At 35.3% G+C, this 18,196-nt stretch overlaps 9 protein-coding genes across 9 annotated transcripts; 3 read left to right on the top strand and 6 right to left on the bottom strand. All coding sequences in view use genetic code 12, as the record gives it.

The window, feature by feature from the left end:
• Positions 1–125: 125 nt before the first annotated feature.
• On the bottom strand, positions 126–1,604 carry DEHA2D06710g (DEHA2D06710p; the record flags this gene model as incomplete). Its single annotated transcript, XM_458750.1, has 1 exon — positions 126–1,604. One exon carries the CDS (start codon positions 1,602–1,604, stop codon positions 126–128), a length of 1,479 nt encoding a protein of 492 aa, XP_458750.1.
• A 237-nt stretch (positions 1,605–1,841) lies between these two features.
• Positions 1,842–4,400, bottom strand: DEHA2D06688g (DEHA2D06688p; the record flags this gene model as incomplete). The annotated part of the gene is made up of 1 exon (XM_458749.1): positions 1,842–4,400. The coding sequence occupies one exon, from the start codon at positions 4,398–4,400 to the stop codon at positions 1,842–1,844; it is 2,559 nt and encodes an 852-aa protein (XP_458749.2).
• Positions 4,401–4,477: 77 nt separating this feature from the next.
• On the bottom strand, positions 4,478–4,702 carry DEHA2D06666g (DEHA2D06666p; the record flags this gene model as incomplete). The annotated part of the gene is made up of 1 exon (XM_458748.2): positions 4,478–4,702. One exon carries the CDS (start codon positions 4,700–4,702, stop codon positions 4,478–4,480), a length of 225 nt encoding a protein of 74 aa, XP_458748.2.
• A 1,025-nt stretch (positions 4,703–5,727) lies between these two features.
• Positions 5,728–6,846, top strand: DEHA2D06644g (DEHA2D06644p; the record flags this gene model as incomplete). The annotated part of the gene is made up of 1 exon (XM_458747.1): positions 5,728–6,846. One exon carries the CDS (start codon positions 5,728–5,730, stop codon positions 6,844–6,846), a length of 1,119 nt encoding a protein of 372 aa, XP_458747.2.
• Positions 6,847–7,986: 1,140 nt separating this feature from the next.
• On the top strand, positions 7,987–8,352 carry DEHA2D06622g (DEHA2D06622p; the record flags this gene model as incomplete). Its single annotated transcript, XM_458746.1, has 1 exon — positions 7,987–8,352. One exon carries the CDS (start codon positions 7,987–7,989, stop codon positions 8,350–8,352), a length of 366 nt encoding a protein of 121 aa, XP_458746.1.
• A 630-nt stretch (positions 8,353–8,982) lies between these two features.
• On the top strand, positions 8,983–9,894 carry DEHA2D06600g (DEHA2D06600p; the record flags this gene model as incomplete). The annotated part of the gene is made up of 1 exon (XM_458745.1): positions 8,983–9,894. One exon carries the CDS (start codon positions 8,983–8,985, stop codon positions 9,892–9,894), a length of 912 nt encoding a protein of 303 aa, XP_458745.2.
• A 63-nt stretch (positions 9,895–9,957) lies between these two features.
• Positions 9,958–11,739, bottom strand: DEHA2D06578g (DEHA2D06578p; the record flags this gene model as incomplete). Its single annotated transcript, XM_458744.1, has 1 exon — positions 9,958–11,739. The coding sequence occupies one exon, from the start codon at positions 11,737–11,739 to the stop codon at positions 9,958–9,960; it is 1,782 nt and encodes a 593-aa protein (XP_458744.2).
• A 177-nt stretch (positions 11,740–11,916) lies between these two features.
• Positions 11,917–17,049, bottom strand: DEHA2D06556g (DEHA2D06556p; the record flags this gene model as incomplete). Its single annotated transcript, XM_458743.1, has 1 exon — positions 11,917–17,049. One exon carries the CDS (start codon positions 17,047–17,049, stop codon positions 11,917–11,919), a length of 5,133 nt encoding a protein of 1,710 aa, XP_458743.2.
• A 289-nt stretch (positions 17,050–17,338) lies between these two features.
• On the bottom strand, positions 17,339–18,037 carry DEHA2D06534g (DEHA2D06534p; the record flags this gene model as incomplete). The annotated part of the gene is made up of 1 exon (XM_458742.2): positions 17,339–18,037. The coding sequence occupies one exon, from the start codon at positions 18,035–18,037 to the stop codon at positions 17,339–17,341; it is 699 nt and encodes a 232-aa protein (XP_458742.2).
• Between the last annotated feature and the right edge of the window lie 159 nt (positions 18,038–18,196).

Here is an 18,196-nt window from a genome sequence, read left to right as displayed (position 1 = left end):
CTTAATATTTAATGTTTGTTTAATGCTGGTTCTAATAATATGAACAGATATGTGTGCAAGAATGTAATTCAAATTCGCAAACTAAAAATAAAGACAATTGCATAAATATTAAATTATGGATAATTTTATGAAAATTTGTTGTTGAACCAACTTCTCAAATATGCCCATGCTTGACCCAAGGAATACATAGTTGAGTTCCAGATATCGTTAAAGAAGGATGAACTTCCATGACCTCCTTTTCTATAAATGGCACTTGTATAATGAATTGAAAGTTTATCAGATCTAGAATAGTCAAATGTACTAGAATAATTTTTTACTTTCTTAGACTTTGGTGCTTTCTCGTTTATATCAATGGCTTGAACCTTCTTTTCCTTAGATTCTTTGTAATTTCCAATAGAAATTTGGAGATCATCAAGATCAAAAAAAGTATAAAACTGAGTTAGAAACTTTCCACCTAGGATCATATAATCATCTTCGTTTGTAGTGATTGGGAAGATACAAGAAATTCCTGATTTATCAGAGAGTTTGACGGCCGGAGCAAACAAAGTATTTCCACTAAATTCAAACCCTAGTTTAATATCATTGTTGCAAGTGTAAACTATTCCGTATATATCTGCAAAATACTTCCCGCCTAGTAAAGTGGCCAAATTTTCGACCACTGAGGTAGGAGCCACGGTCAAATATGTAAGAGTGTCGATTAATGTTGGATAATTTTTACTAAGGATAGGTGCCTTGTCATTACCATGTGTCACATATATTTGACTCAAATCAACTGCTAGCATAGAAGCTTCATTATAGTCGGACCAATCACCAACAGCCTTCTGAATAATGGGCACTGTGATGAGCGAATTGTATTTTGCGGTGTCTGCACCACCAAATACGATTCTACAGTTAGTTTTCCCACTATCGGGGTAGAAGACCGAGTAGCAATTTTTCTTGATTGTTCCATCTTTCTTGAGTCTTGCAGGTAAATTATCATAAACATGTCTTTTCTCAGTATTATAGTAAGTATTCTTGACTTTAAACTTGATGCCATATTCAAAAGTATAAGTACTTTCAAATTTCTTTAGCCCTAGTCCAACAAGTCCATATATCATAGGCAACTCTCTGGATTCGTCACCAGCGCCAAATTGTAGCGCATCAATGCCGACACCGCCAATTTGGAAAGTGTCTTTAGTCCAAGTTCCATTGATCTCACCAGCACCGTATATCATACTAAATCCACTATCTAGAGATTCAAAAGAGGTGGATTTAGGGGCATCAAAGAATATCTTCTCGGTTATATAGCATGGTTCTTCTGAATTCCTACAATCGCTCGAATTGAATAACCTTACCCATGTATCTGATGTACCTGTATCAAATGCAACTAATACCGATTGCGGAGGTGTACCAACTGTTATAGTAGTCACATAGACACCTGTTTGTACTTTATTTAAAGATAAAGAAATAGTACCGTCATTATTACTTGCCGAGGCCCTTTCAACTATTGGGTTAAACAAATCTTGTTCCCCCACATTAAATGTTTCAAGTGATCTGGTGGGATGCGAAAAGGATATTTTTAAAAACGCTATAATCGAAATGAATCTAATGAAATTCATGTTCATAAGTAGTAGTTAGGCACTTTCTTGACATCCTTGCCATATGTCCACCTTTTATATCAGGTCAATCTTTTAATGTGTGACATACATTGTTACAAAATTATTTCATAATATGCAACCGGCTAAATAGTACAAGGTTTCGCATTTTACTTCTGGAACATACATATTACCATATTATTGAATTAGGCATTAATTCTATAAATAATCTGTACCTATACATATAGTTATAATATTATTATACAATTAAGCGACATCTGACGTACCATTCTCTTTATTTGTTTCAGATCCATCTGTGGTATCACTTATTACATTCCACCCCATTCTCCTATTTAATCTTTCATATTTCAATCTGTCTTTATCACTCACACTCGGATTAATACTAGATAATGCTCTCTTAAAGTCGTCGTTAGTTACTACAATATCGTCATCATCATTACCTTCTGTGGACTCGTAGAATCCTGAAGAGTCTAATTCTTTTATCTGTTGACCCTTGAAGAATTTCTTTTTCAAAGCTAACACACCTGCTTCTCTTACCAAAGACGACAAATCTGCACCGGAGAAATTTCTACATTTTTCATCGTCTGCAACTATTCTTAAATCAACGTTTTTGTCTAATGGGGTATTGTTTGCATTTACCAATGTCTTCAAAATTTCAAATCTTTCGTCGTTAGTAGGCAATTCAATATATAATGTTTTATCCAATCTTCCTGGTCTCAACATAGCAGGATCGATCATATCCGGCCTGTTTGTAGCACCGATCACAAAAACACCCTTTCTATCGTTTAAGCCGTCCAATTCAGTTAACAAAGTATTGACGACACGAGAACTAGATTCGGACAATGAGGTGTCTCTCTTTGGAACTAATGCATCCAATTCGTCAAAGAAAATGATACATGGAACAGATGCCTTAGCTCTTTGGAAAACCTGTCTCACAGCTCTTTCAGATTCACCCACATATTTATTTAATAATTCAGGTCCTTTTATAGAGATAAAATTTGCACGAGATTCATTAGCAACGGCCTTTGCCAATAATGTTTTACCACAACCTGGTGGACCCCATAATAATACACCAGAAGGTGCAGTTATACCAACTTTCAAATACAATTCTGGTTTCTTAATTGGTTGCACAATGCACATATGTAATTCCATTCTAATGTGAGCTAATGCACCAACGTTCTGCCAGGTGACATCGGGAACAGTAGCAAATCCCTCTCTTTTAGCAGTCGGCTGAATTGTTGGAATGGCGTTCAAGAAATCGGAATAGTTTATACATAGTGGAGCCAATTGCTCGGGACTCAAAGGATTTGGATGCTTTACTAAGAACCTTTGGATAGTAGATAATTTTTCTAGATCTGATTTATTTTCGAATTTAGCCACGAAAGTATTACTAGGACTCAATGCACCATTCTCAATATTATCGTTTGCTTCATTATTAGTATTATTATTATCAACATCCATAGGATCTATATCAATCGAGCCAACTTCTTTTAATAGCAATTCCTCTTCTTGTTCACTTAAGCTTTCAAAAATTCTTTTTATAGCAGTGATACCAGCTGCGGTAACCAAACTTTTTAAATCAGCTCCCACGTAACCTGGCGTCATCTTAGCCAATTCTCTGAAGTTGAAATGTTCGCCCTCTTGTAACTTCAAGTTCTTTGTCATTGTAGATAAAATAGAGCATCTCTGATCCTCATTTGGAACATTCAAACATATTTCTCTATCAAATCTACCAGCCCTTCTCAAAGCAGCATCTAAAGAATCGGGCCTATTTGTAGCACCTATAACAACTACAGGCTTACCATCGGTTTTGTCCAATGTCAATTCATCCATCAAAGTTAATAATTGGGCTACAATTCTTCTTTCCATTTCTCTTTGTGCACCACCATCTCTTTTTGGAGTTATAGCATCTATTTCGTCCATGAATATAATACAAGGTGCCAATGTTTTGGCTTCATCAAATATCTCACGAAGCTTCTTTTCCGACTCACCAGACATACCTGAAACCACAGAAGGTGCAGATATGTTCAAAAACGGTACTTGCAATTCTCCCGCCAACGCATTTGCAATTGTAGTCTTACCGCATCCAGGTGGACCGTATAGTAAAACACCACGAGGTGCTTCTACCCCGGTAGATAAATATATTTCGGGATGTAAAATCGGTAACCCTATTAATTCCATTAATTGGGTGGTGATGTTTTCGAGCCCTCCCAAAGACGACAATTTCGAGGTAGGTGGCGTGTGATCGATTTTACTCTTTTGTCTCTTCAAAGACTGTTTCGATGAATCCTTTGTCCGTTTCTTCAGCTTCTTCTCTTCGGTGTCGTCGCCAGGCTTGTCCGCCGTTTGTGGCTCAGAGGTGGCCTCTTTGGACTGCGTTTGCCATAAAGATACTACAGATTTGTTGAAAGAATTGGTATCCTTCACCTCCATCATGTTCGCTTCATCTACGTTTTCAAAGTCGCTATCAGCGTTCGCTGCATCTGCCAATGCTTTCGCATCCTTCTGCTTGATTATATCCGCCAACTCATCCGCCTCGTCGTTCCTCACCTCTTGCAAAACCGCATCAATAGATTTCTCCAACGACGTCCGCTTCATTCTTCTCATCTGGAAATCCTTCAATTGCACGTATTCAAGTATTTGTCCCGTTCTCAAGTCTCGGGCTAGTGCTATGTACTCAAACGGATCGCTCTCATCTTCACCGCATTTCTTCTTGTTTTCGGCTGTTTCTTCTTCAAGTAGCGAATGGATAAGGTCATATATCTTTTGATCCAAACTTTGACTGACACTCTTCTTTTTAACCATACTTGTAGCCCAAATGCTCCTTTGTATCTTTACATAGATATGTCTAACAAAAAAATTTCATATCATCTCGTCATAAATCACGTGCCCGTTCTCATGATCAAAAAAAAATAAAAGTCCATCTCGGCTTCCCCACCTCTTTCTGTAGTAGACCTGGTATCATTGAATACTTCCTCGGCGAAACAGATGGAAGCTTTGTAGATCAAAAATAAACCAATATTCCGTGACGTATTTGTAAATCGAAACCACAATCGGTCCTTGATAGGATTATACCGCAACAAAGACCCGTGAGCCAAAAGAACCATGCTAATAAGTATACTGTTAAGTATAATAATATATGTGTATCAAGAACGTCTTAAGATGACAACAAAGTCAGGATCGTATATAGACGAAGAATGAATCACATTACATAATAATCAACTCATTTCTAGTAACTAAGAGTAATTGGTTCATTCTATAATGGCCATCCCTAACAGGATTATAATAAGGAATATTTACCTTAATACAAGTTTTCTCTGCACTTATAATTGTTAAGGTAATTGTACGACCTATATCCCAATATTTAGATCCAAGAAATTCAAGTACAATTCAAACTAAGGCATTGTAATCTTATCAAGGTCATAAGGAAATCACCTAAATTAACTTTTAGTAGCCTTTGAAGTAGAAGTAAAACGAGTAGCTACACTCAGGGGAGGGAGTAGCTGATAGATATGTAAGCTACAAATTTGTAATACATAGGACTACTCAGATTTAAGTCTACAATAATAGAGAATTTATAATCTGAGATTTTATAGGTCGTTGAAAATTGTTTTAATATGGCCTGGAGGAGCTAAGACATGGTTTAAGAATTTTGTAAAGGTGATCTCAAGAGAGGGATGATCTCATGATCAAAGATCGAAAAAAAGGCTTTAATATAGAGTCTAGGCTTCAGATCTCTAGCTCTTATCTGGTTTACTATATACTGTTTCTGAACAAATAGAGATTTCACTTTTGGAAGATTTCGTCACCAAAATGTTTACTATTTTCCATTTGCAGTAATCAGTTGCGCGATTGAAATAGATCTTACATATTTTCAGCTCTATTTTTCAATACACCTGTTTTATAATACATTAAACAATGGGCTAGAGAAATTTTAGACGCATCAAATATCTATCAAATTCATAATATACAATGAAAAGAAAGATAAGCGACAAAAACTGACAAACAATTACAGATGAACGAATGAGACGAATTATATAAAATATTTCATTCTTTCCATATTTCATAACTCTCAATTAACTATAGATACAATTTAACTATAGATACGCTGATTAAGTATAAAGATCCAATCATGCATTTTGTTAAATCATTAATATTAACAGTTCTGGCTTTTACCGCAGTAGTTTATGGTAATAAGTCTAAAAAAATTTTTATAGACAATGATGGGGCTACTACGCCGGATGTCTTGATTCCAATTTTTTATGGATACGAAATTTTAGGGTACTCAGCTTCTTTTGGTAGTTCATCCTTAGTTGATAGTGTTGGAGCTACTTATAATGTGCTTGATATGTTAAATATGACCAAATGTATTCCGCTATATGTTGGTGCAAATAATCCATTAATCAGAACTAATGACTCATTTCACAGATGGGAAGATCTATATGGAACCTTATATTGGCAGGGTGGGTTCAGTCCAGATTACCAAGATATGTATTCTTGGGCAGACATCCAATATAATGAAGAAATCCCAGGTGCGCTCGCACTCATAAATGCTGTCAAAAAATATCCTGGAGAAGTAGAGGTTTATGCTGCTGGTACCATGACTACTGTTGCCCAAGCTCTTTCAATTTATCCAGACTTAGTTGAAGATGCTGCTGGGTTGACTATTATGGGTGGATACATAGATGGCCAATATGTTTCAGCTGTAGAAGGCGGGTTGGTCTCTGATTTATTCAGCGATATTAACCTTATTCAAGATCCAGAAGCAGCACAGATTGCATTGACAGCTCCATGGAAGTCAGTCACCATTGCAGGTAATATTACAAATTCTCTCTTTCACACCACAGATGAATATCAAAAAATAATTAAAGACCTTGGAGGCTTGGGTTTAATTCAATCGGACCCAAAATTGCAATACGTGAAGGAATTTGTAGGCAATGGTACTGCTGCTCCCCATGGTGAAGAGAATCTTCCATATTGGGATGAGATGGCTGTTGGTTTTGTTGTCAACAAAGATTTAATCAAGCAGTCGGTGAACATTAGCTTCGCAATTGATACTGCTTTCGACTCACCATTTTATGGTCAACTTAGACTTTGGCCAGAGAACTTAGCTCCAAAGAAAGGTATACGTATTGGAAGAGCTCAATTGATCACGGAGGTGGATTCCGACATGTTCCTCAACACTATTACGAACATTTATACCCAAGATTGGTCCTCATATTGTACTACCAATAAATTTACAAAATTTTAGGTATCCATTCCCTCTAGATTACCAGAATGTATAACGAAAAGTTCCTTGGTTTTCGTGGTTTCTATAGTTGAAAGAAGATCATACTATTTTTTTGCAAATTCATTAATATAATTGATGTAAACCACTCAAAGATATTCAATAAATTCTGCTTCTATCCTGTAAATTTTAACGCTTCTCGTTTAAATACCTTAGAGAAATATGGGAAGGCAATATATATTTCATAAAGCAAGTGAATAAAATAGACTGAACCTTATTGTAAAAAAAGTGAGATAACTAAAAATTTGGCATTCTAAAGACACCTTGTAAAATTCATCAGTAACGAAAATTCCCAGTATGTAGATTAGCAGATGGTCTGTTTTGATAATACCCAGGGGACAAATTTCGGGGTGGTATTTGAACTACATCAGTAGAGAATATAATATGAATGTTGTATCTGTCGTATATGATTCAGTAAAAATGAATATGGGATAATAAGTACCCAGGAAAAGTATCTGGTTAAAGTTAAATAAGGCAGTTAGCATGGCTAGGGTTAGATCATTTCTTTGAAGAGCATTACAGATTACGAAATCTAGATTGGTAATGAACTATTTGATAAGTTCAAAGATGCATAGAACTAAATTTTTGGATACAAATTCCAAAGACCTTCCCGTCCACCCATTTTAAGACACCCGTTGCGACGTCCCTAATTTATCCGGTTTCCACATTTCAATACCTCCTCGGCGAAACAGATGGAAGCTTTGTATATCAAAAATAAAACAATGTTCCGGGTCTCGTGTTGTAATATGAGGTAAATCAAAACCATAAGGTGCAGATTGTGGCCGTGCCGCACCCTCATAGCAATCTAAAAGAACCCGTGAACCAAAAGAAACATGATCAAGTTCAAATGGAACCGGCCTAATTAGGGAATTCTATTGTGATAAAGTGAGGGTCGCCGCGACGAGTGTCGTAAAATGGGTGGAACACCAATGCATCCAGAATATTCGATAGCAATAAATGATTGTCATAGAGTATTCGGCGACGAATTGAGGTTTATAAATATGGGGAAGTATGTTGAAGATTAAACCAACTCGATTTTTTCAATCATTAACATTAAGTGTTTAATTAATAGAAAACAACTAATACAATAATAATAATAATATAATGTCTGACTTAGGTAGAAAGAACGTTTCCGATAAGGTTTCTGAAGCTATTACTCCAGATAACCAAAAAAGCACTTTGGAAAAGACCAAGGAAACCGTCACCGACCGTGTTGACGAATTTGCTGGTAAGAGCATCCCAGAAGACCAAAAGTCATTTGGTCAAACCATTTCTGACAAGGTTCAATCTGGTCACGAAGATGCCAAGGAAGCTGTTAACAAGGACCAAGCCACTTTAGCTGACACTGTTGGTGAATACGTTGAATCTGCTAAGGAACAAGCTGCCAATGCTGCTGAATACATCTCTGGTGTTGTCAGTGGTGGTGCTGAAGGTGCCAAGAAGGCCGCTGATGATATCACCAAGAAATAGATGAACTAAGTGCTAATAAGCTTTATTTAATCATATATATATTTAATAGCTTGCTTTATTAATAAATTTTACGTTTTGCTAATTATATGATTTGTATGTAGATGAAGAATTATTCATAATATCAATTGTAATTGTAAATTGGTATTGCAAAATATTCTTGACTCTAGTAGAAGCCTTTACGGATGGGCAAGTGTAGCTAAGATCTGTGCTAGTTAGATTATCTCAAACGCCAGAATCCCTTAAGAAGAAGAATTCTCTCAAGTTAACCCCTGGTTCTGGTTTCTGGTTCAATCGCCTGGCATGTTTCGTCCTAGTACAGACGGATCCGTCTTCTCTGTACGTGTCTATCTACACTATCTCTCTCCTCAAACTCTCTACAGTATAGCAGCTCTTGACCCAGAGACTAATCGGTTTGTGCACGCTCATTCACAATTTTCTATAAGCTCATCTCGAATTGTACGTTAGACTAGCATATTGAAGCTAATATATGCAACAGTTATGAGTTTTAATAAGAAAAAGACAAACAAGGATATAATCAGTTCAACCTTAGGAACAAATGAAGTGGATTCTAATTCCGGAGATGATTTGGCTGACTCTGAAAATTCGAAAATCACAAATTCCAAGAGTCGGATGATCCAAGATGAGAGCGATTTGGATGATTTTGAGGACGATGAAGAGGACGATGAAGATGAAAAGGTATTCAATATTCTGAAAAAGGCGAGTCATATAGATAATTTTAAAAATGAAGAAAGTGAAGATGAAGAAGATCTCAATGAAGAAGATGACGATTTATTCATGAATACAGACATTATAGACGAAGAAACGATTGAAAATAGCAAACAGGCTAAGAATATAAATTTGAAGAAATTAACTCCAGAGCAACTAGCTAAGGAACAGAAGAAGATCAAGAAAACAGGGGTGTGCTACTTGTCAAAAATCCCTCCATATATGAAGCCAGCAAAATTACGGTCTGTTTTGTCAAGGTTTGGTAAAATCGATCGTTTATTTTTGAAGCCAGAAGATAATAGTACATACACGAAGAGAGTGAAATATGGGGGGAATAAAAAGAAGAACTATACTGCTGGGTGGGTCGAATTTATCAATAAGAAAGACGCAAAGTTATGCGCTGGAACATTGAACGGTAATAAACTTGGTGGTAAGAAAAGCTCATATTACTATGATGATATAATAAATATAAAGTATCTTTCAGCGTTCAAGTGGTTCGATTTAACTCAACAAATAGCTAAGGAGAATGAAATCAGACAAGCTAAGTTATCAATGGAATTATCTCAACAACAGAAGTTGAATAAGAGTTTCATTAACAATGTGGAAAAATCTAAAATGATTAACAATATGCAAAATAAACGTAAGGCAAGACAAGCAGAGCTGGGAGCCGATAATTCAAACAAAGAAGAATCTGATATCAGACGTAATTTAAAGCAACGTAAATTAGCAAGTACTAGAGCTGATGCAGAAGATGAATTGAAGCATAAATCCAAACCGAATGAAAAGTTGAACGACGTCTTGTCTAAAGTTTTTTAGTTATAGAAGTGGTTACTTTCTTTGATACATACTAATACATTAATTTAACACTAAATTTACAATTTATATAATTTGAAATCTCTTTTCGGACTTGGAAGATTTCAGACCAAGATTATTTTTCCTTGCATTACTAATGGCTCTTTTTTTTGGCCTACTAATCTTTCTCGATTCATTGAATTGAACTAAAAACTCTATTCTTTGTTTTAATTCTCTCCTCGAAGCGCATCCTAACTTTTGTATTAATACTTCGCTGTTAATAATGTCCTTTTTAGCTATTTTTCCCAGTTGTAATATCTTGTTTAGCTTCAACCACTTGCTCGTTGGCCATTCTGAACCCAGAGCCATATTATTTGAACCTTGTAACACTGGCATATCCGGATATACGTTATCTGAAGCATTTTCGCTCTTTCTTCTATTCATTATTTGTCGAGCATATTTACCTGACAACCTGGAATAATGAGTCCTTATTGGAGTCGCCTTGGAGGGTTGTCCATTCGATATTGGACCCTGATCGTTATTGCTTATAGAAAATTTGGAAGGTGATCTATGGTTAAAATCTGCACTCCCCTGATTTACTGTATTAGATTTATTTCCTGAAAAAAATGAGTCCAATTCATTCATTATTTCCTCCGGTGATTCATCTGAAGATTCAGCTTGCATCATTTCTTTATCAATATTCTGAGGCAAAACATCCTCTACGTTTATCTTAGATGGAGAACTTTCTAATTTGTCCTTTTCCATTAACGAATTAATCGTACTATTTATCTTTTCCAAAATTTCCGCTCTGGAAATATCACCATACTTCTCTGTCTGATTAGTCTCCTTATTACTGGTATTTTGAATATCTTTAATTTTGCTTTCGAATGTAGGGTTTGCGTGTGATATTTGTTGCTCGTGTCTCAGCTCAATGTTATCATCCTTATTATGATTGCTTGTATGAGTATGTTGGCTTATACCAGAAGAGGGTTTTGGTACCTGATTTGAATTTGACGGGTTGAATCTGGTTGTACTGGATAATAGTCTACTTCGCGTAGCTCCATCACCATCTTCGCCATCAACATCAGAGGAATCAAATTCAATATCTTCATCATGTCTACTAGTAGAAACCTGGGTTTTCCTATGCTCTTCAGGCAGACCTTTTCTGGAAACTGATGCAGAGGGCAGCGTTCTGGAAGCCGAACCAAAAATGAACGGCCGTACTTTTAGATTTGAAGGTGGAGTAATAATTGCTTCATTCATTGGCCTATTCGTCGTTTTCGTAGGACTAGCAACAATATGCCCATTTGAAGAATCACGAGCAGTCTTTTTTAATGATCCCTGTGTACGTCCCGGTGAAAACTTATTGTCGTCGGATATGAGTTTTCTACGTTTAATAAGGCTATCTTCGGCTTTTTCTTCAATCGGTATAGAATGGCTCTCATTATCACTATTGGAAAATTGGCTCGATGTCAACGGTGGCAATTTCAATGGCGTACCATTTTTTGAACGATATTTATTGATTTTATCAAGCATATCTGGAGTAGATGCCTTATTTGTGTGGGGACTGTCTTTCAATGGCACCTTAGTTGTTGTGTCTCTCATCACATAATCATGCAGTTGGAAACTGTCATGTCCGCTTCGTCTATTATCAGACATATTCTCGTCATTAAACGAACTATTAGGTTTCATATTATCTATATCCATACGCGTATCGTCAAATTCTATGTCTTCCTCATAATGTCCATTCCCATTAAAATCTGAATCATTCTGATCGCGCCTATTTAAATTCCTTAATTTTGGACTCCTTATCTTTCGGAAAGGAATCGAATCGTCGTTCAAATCAAATGACTTCAAAGTTGCAGACATTATAACGCTACTATGAGAACGCTTGTACAGTCAATAATTTTTATCAGTATTTACGTTTGTTTAGATATTTGATGTTCCAAACGCGAAATAATAACCTTCAAAATAATGAACACAATCTGCAAAGTCATAGTTGATTATTCTATTATATACTCTAATTAAACCATATATATGATTATCCTAAGCAAGTAGATCATTGGTGGCATCTTTTATGCAAACCTGAATGTTAACTTCGTATAAATTATAAGTCCTTTCATAATTTATAAGACTTAATGAATCAAAAAACGATCTCAAACTGGAAATCGATTTGATACTCTTCACACCATAAAGTAAGGGTATCATTTCCTCGTTAGGTTGTTCAATCTTAATTGTAGGTTCTTTCGAAAATGGCACTTCATTCTCAGCTGCGGTCTTATCGATAATCGCTAATATAGAAGTTTTAGGTCCACTATCAGCAACATCTACGTTTGTTGAAACAAAAAGCCATTCGTTTAAATTGAACTCATCATATTTTAATAACAATAGCTGGTCCAACAACTTGCATCCACTTAAAATAAAGTTTACCTCTTCGTACGTCAAAGTCGTTAATTCTTTAACAGGTTTTTCTCGGAGGAATTCGAAGGTACTTATCAATTCGTGATTTATGGTGATCCAATGTGGGAGTAAATGTAACTCACTAAATTTGAGAACTAGCACTCTAATTAATTTCGTTATCTCAGTTCTGTACGAAATAGGACATAATGTATCCAAAGAATAGGTAATCCTACCAAATAAGTCATCCAAATTAGGTAAGAAGTAATCATTTGGCTGGCATATTATCAAAAAAGTAATTCTCCTTATGACATATCGTTTACTTTCAACCTCTGAATTTTCATTCCAAACAAAAATATTACTAGGGGTAGACAGTACTGATGGTGTAATCTTCACAATTAGATCACTAATTTTGTCTCTCTCTGATGAAATCCAATTACTGATTATCGGCTTCCATTGATTTAATCTATTTTCACTCACGTTGAAGAAACTATTATCCGTAAAGGAATCAGAAATTAAAGACTTCCAAGACTTATTTGGGTGATACTTACCAATTAATTCCATCAACGCCAACGTCTTCACCGGAATTTCATGAATGTGTTTGGGCTTGATTTGTGGTGATACCAAATTTGCAATAATTGTATTAATACAAGAAGACGCCTTATCGGAATCTTGCATAATGTCGTCTAAATATTCGAGAATTGCAGAAAGTGCATCAAACAACTCATCTTGCGATGCATGCGGGGCTTCGGTCCCAGTTGAATCTTCATTGATCTTTTCTTCTTCTTCATTCTGACTTGGTTCTATTATTGAGAATCCCTTATGCTTTGAACTCACGGATGCAGTTAATAATTTGAGGAATAAGTCAGCCAATTCTTTTTTGTTTTTTCTCTGTTCTCCGAATTTTGATGAATTGAGTTTGATTGACAAGGTTTTAATGACCTTTAAAAAATCCGATAAAACTTCACTAAACTGTGCCGAATAAGACAATACTTCCCGGAAAAATTGAACAGTTGGATTCCAGATATCAGAAATAGAATCATTATCTATAGTTTCAACATACTCTACCAAAAACTTAGATAACTCTTTGGCCGAAATATTAGTCGTTAAGGAAGATACTTGAGATTCTTCCAAAACCGATGCGTGGCATCTCGATATGATCGAGTTCCAGATATGCGGTAAGGTAACCTGTGGTCTACCACCATCTAGAACATGTAATAATTTTATGGTTGAAGATGATCCGTTCTCATATTTAATCAATGTTTCGATAACTTCTTGTCTTTCTAATTCCACCAAAGTTTCTAAGAATTTTCTGGTCTTAAATTTTAGCTTATGCGCTAAATATGTTAACGATTTATCAGCAACTGTACCTGTATTTATCTGGGGTCTTCTATCTGCCCAAACCCAAATCAGGAAGGATAGTTTTGAGGCATCTTGAAATGATAATAAAATGGAGTAAAGTTTATTTTGTTCCGTGGTACGGAACGCAGGGGATTCCAATTGAAATACTCCTTGTATCACATTTCCAAAAAATCCTGAATCACTATTATTATTGATTTTGTCGCTATTTGCTCTCATATTAGAGGTCAACAAATAACTGTGACTAATCGAAAGCAAATCCTCTAGACCTGAAATTAGAACGCTTATTGAAGCTTCAATATCTGATAATTGATCAAAGTGGTCATAGTTGGTGATAGTCTTGAAGTATAAATCAATCTTCTTAATAATAGCATCATTCAATGTAAGGATGACACTAAATACAGACTCATTAAACAAATATAATGATCTCGTTAAAAGAGACATCCAACTTTCTAATAAAAGGGAAGTCTGAGATTTTTCTATACCCTTAATAATAAACCTAACAAGTAACGGATCTTTGCCTTCATCTTCTATATGAAGCAAGTTCAAGTTTACTTTTAAATCCTGGGCTATCTTTAAGAAATGTAGAATGCACTTCAAAAATTTATTCTCTATCAATTCGCTTTCATATAGCTTCTTATCAGAAAGGTTTGTATAATAGGAGCATGTGTCTATAAGCATATGAAATTTGTTTGCAAAGTCTGGTTCATTTCCAGTAACTAAATTAGAAAGTAATTGAAGACTAGTGTTTATGTTCTTGTAATAATTACTCACTGTAGCTGGATCATTCCTAATATCCTTATTAAGCTTTAAACTAAAAAACTTCTCAATAACATAGAACATTAATGATTTATAAGTTGATATATCCCAATTATTTGACTTGATAATTTTTAGTTTGGCACTATTATCCATCACAGCCAATTCGGTATTGAAGGCATCTTTTACTGGCTTTCCATTAGTTCTAATTAAATTTAAAATTGTATTCAAATGATATGAAAACTGACCTAAATCATCATCAAAATCCAATTCTTTTCTATCAACGTTCATAAATTCAAAATCTAATAGTGGACTGGTGAGTAATTTTAATAGCCTATTGCCTGAACCACTTTTAAATACATATGCAATAAAATCAATAACTGCCATTGAATTTTGATTATCCTCCTCTTGAATGTCATCCAATAATAACTGCAATGGTCTTGCCAATACAGCGTTTGAATCATTAAATGAATTGGAATGAACCCATAACGTGGAAAATGCTCGTACTCGTTCATTAATGGGAGATTGCAAAAGAAGTCTTAAAATACCAGCGGTTATGTGATAATTTGGACAACTTATTTCAAGATCAAAAATACATTTTACAGTCTCCACTTGGTAATTTGCAGGATATGGCGATACTAACGACGTCCACAAATTGGATAAGATTATTTTGAGCAATTTAGCTTTCTCTAAGGCCGATAAACCATTGGAAATATGATTAAGTATTTTGGTTAAACTAAATGCAATAAGCAAATTTTTCTGCTTGTCTGCTTGACTTGTTGCTTCGTTCGTTACTGGTTGCTCTAGCATTTTTACCACAAGGGGTCTGTTTGACCAAGCAACGTCTTTATTATCATTAGGAATTGTATATAAAATTTCACAAAATAAGGAACACAATCGTAACGAACATTCTGGATTGTCTAAGTTTTCTATGTATAATTCTTCAAGTGAATCTAGTATCAAAGAAGGCAATGCATAAGAGGAAATAGGAAACTCGGTAGATTCATCATTGACTAATGAATTATAATAGTCTGTTACTGATGTTATAATTTCATCTTTTGTATAATTCTTTACGTCAAAGTCTTCAACAATTGACGAAAAGGCTCGTTGTGGGACTAAATTAACAAGATGTTCAAGGATATCAAGCCATTTCAAACTATAAATTCCACTTCTTAGTAAAACTAAAATTGCGATCGGTACATGGATTGTCACCATTTCTTCCTCATTAAAGTCAAAGTTGTTCAAAACAAAATAAATAAGATCGAGTTTATCATTATGTCCGTCTAGGATCATAGATATAAGGTTCTTCCAAATATACGAAGCCTCTACACCATCGAAAAATGTCTGGGAAGAACTCAATATATGTGATTCATTTTTATTTTGTTGAAGGTTATATTCTTGAAAGCATGTTTCCATGATCGGCAAGAATAGCTTATCAGTAATTGTGTGGCATATTTCCCATTTATCCATTATCAAAGATAATGAAATTCTTAAAGCATCGACTTTTTGATCGCTGTCGTATTTCGAACCTTCAATAATCTTAAGTAGACCAGATGTTAATGACTGCAAGCCATATTCTTGAAAGTATTTAGCACGCGATAATTCATTGGGTGTATCAATATTATGGTGTTCATTTTCAGGGCCCAAGAGCCAATTCCATAACCTTCTGTTCAAACTCATATCCTTTCTTAACGTTACTCTACAACATGCCATCATTAGCATTTCCTTATCCTTATTAAAAATTATTTTATGCAAAACTTTGCTGTTAAGAGGTAAATGTGTTAAAAGTAAATCAAAGAATCCACGAATAACTATTATATCACTTGCAGGATTGAAGTTCGTTGTTGAGTTGATGGATGCCGCAAACGCTCTGATAAGAAGACCAGAATCTGGAGTAAGGCAAGCCTGGGCTTCGTCGGAAAACCTTGTTGTCTTGTCTTCAGATACAATTGATTGAAAAACAGGTAACCTTTTATTGCACCAGCAAAGAGCTCCAAGTCTCTTTTCCGGATTACTAATAATTGATAAAAACATGCTTTGCCAGAAATGAGCATCGTTGTTGAGTTTTTTCTTCAACAAATCCATCAAGTCCAAGACATCTGAAAATAACTCCGAATTCTCGTCATCAAGTCCAGGTAGTAAACTTAAAATCAACGGTTTAGATACAATTCGTAAGTTGCTTGGTGAAATGTTGGCCAATAAGTATTCTTTATATAATTTCAATAATTGTGGTTTAATCTGGAGCGAGCAAAACGATAATACAGGTAGCAAGCCTGGTATCCATATTGATAGTTCATCATTTAATGCTTTTGAAGTGAGAGCACGGAAGATGTCCTCGTATAAACTCAATGCCTTTTGGTGCACACCATTTGGTAATCTTGAAGACAAACAAAGCGATAATTTGTTCGCTACTTGATGGGAATAAACAATCCCTGGTAATGTATGAGCCGCGTTATTGTCGTCGCTCAATTGTAATGATTTCTGTAATCTAGATAAGAATGCAATGTAGTCTGCCCATTCTTCAAGTGAATCAAACGACGCAAGGGCCTTTTCAACCTGTTGGACGTATCGTTTATCTTTGGATGATAACTGAGACATATCAGTCTTTTTGAAACCAAACGAGGGAATCACTTTCAAGATACCGTTCAGGTTTTTAGCAGGATCCATATCTGCTTGCCAAGTTATATTCAAGTCTGATAAAGATAAATATATTGAGCTGGAGAAACACTACGTGTTGATTGTCGCACAAAATGAACCCAGAATGTAGTTTTTTTTTTTGCATTCGTAGTAGAATAAGTATGTATTCACCGTAGTCTACGGAATGTATATTGTAGGCCGATGATGTAAACTATATAAGACTAATAATATTACTCCCAAAAATTCCTACAGAAATTTCTGCCAATTTATAGACAACATTAAACAAATACATGAATCTACTCTATAAGCGTTCGTACATCTATTTCTTAAGCACATCATCGATAAAGTTCATGGCATCAGCCAATTCTTCTTCACTTGCACTGTGTGCAACTCCTGGATATGTGTGGAACTTAACATTTTTGAATCCTAGCTTTTGATAAAGTTCACTAGTTTGCTTACCAAAGTCAAAATTAACAATAGGATCAGCAGTACCATGACCCTGGAAGATTGGGGTTTCGAGGTTAGCCTTATTCATTATTTGTGGAAGACTTTCTTTAATTGGAGAGAACCCCGATAAAGCTACAACACCCCCGACCTTGAAGTCCAATAATGCAACAGTGGCTAAAGAAACTGCTGCTCCTTGCGAAAATCCACCTATTATAATTTTGTCAGCTGGAATATCGTGGTTGTCAATCTGTTCCTTAATAAGGCTTTTTAAAGTTTCACAACTCTTGTGAAAACCATCGATGTCTTGCTTGGCTTCTGGGTTACCGAATTCGTAAATGTCAAACCACCCTGGCATAACGTATCCACCATTTGCTGTGATTGGCATCAATGGAGCATTAGGAAACACATAGTTAATAGAATCGCAGTTTTTTATAATATTGCTTTGTTTTGCTAATTGTGGGAACCATGACCATCCAGAACCACTATCACCTAATCCGTGGACGAAGATAATAGCACTTTTGGCTGGTTTAGCGGTTGCAGCTACTCTAACAGCTGGAATTAATTGTGACATTTTTTTTGAAGCCAGAAATGACCAGTTTCTTATATTCCAGACAAATAATAGGAATAAAACGATCAAAAACGTACGGATAAAAATGATTAAAGACCTAAAAGGAAGAAGAATATATAGCATGAATCAGACTACGTAAATCATTTTAAAAAAAATATCTAC

The sequence above is a fragment of the Debaryomyces hansenii genome, assembly GCF_000006445.2.
Source record: "Debaryomyces hansenii CBS767 chromosome A complete sequence".
In the NCBI taxonomy this organism is placed as follows: domain Eukaryota; kingdom Fungi; phylum Ascomycota; class Pichiomycetes; order Serinales; family Debaryomycetaceae; genus Debaryomyces; species Debaryomyces hansenii.
The sequence above is the reverse complement of the archived record's forward strand: the minus strand, read 5'-3'. Positions and strand labels throughout refer to the sequence as shown.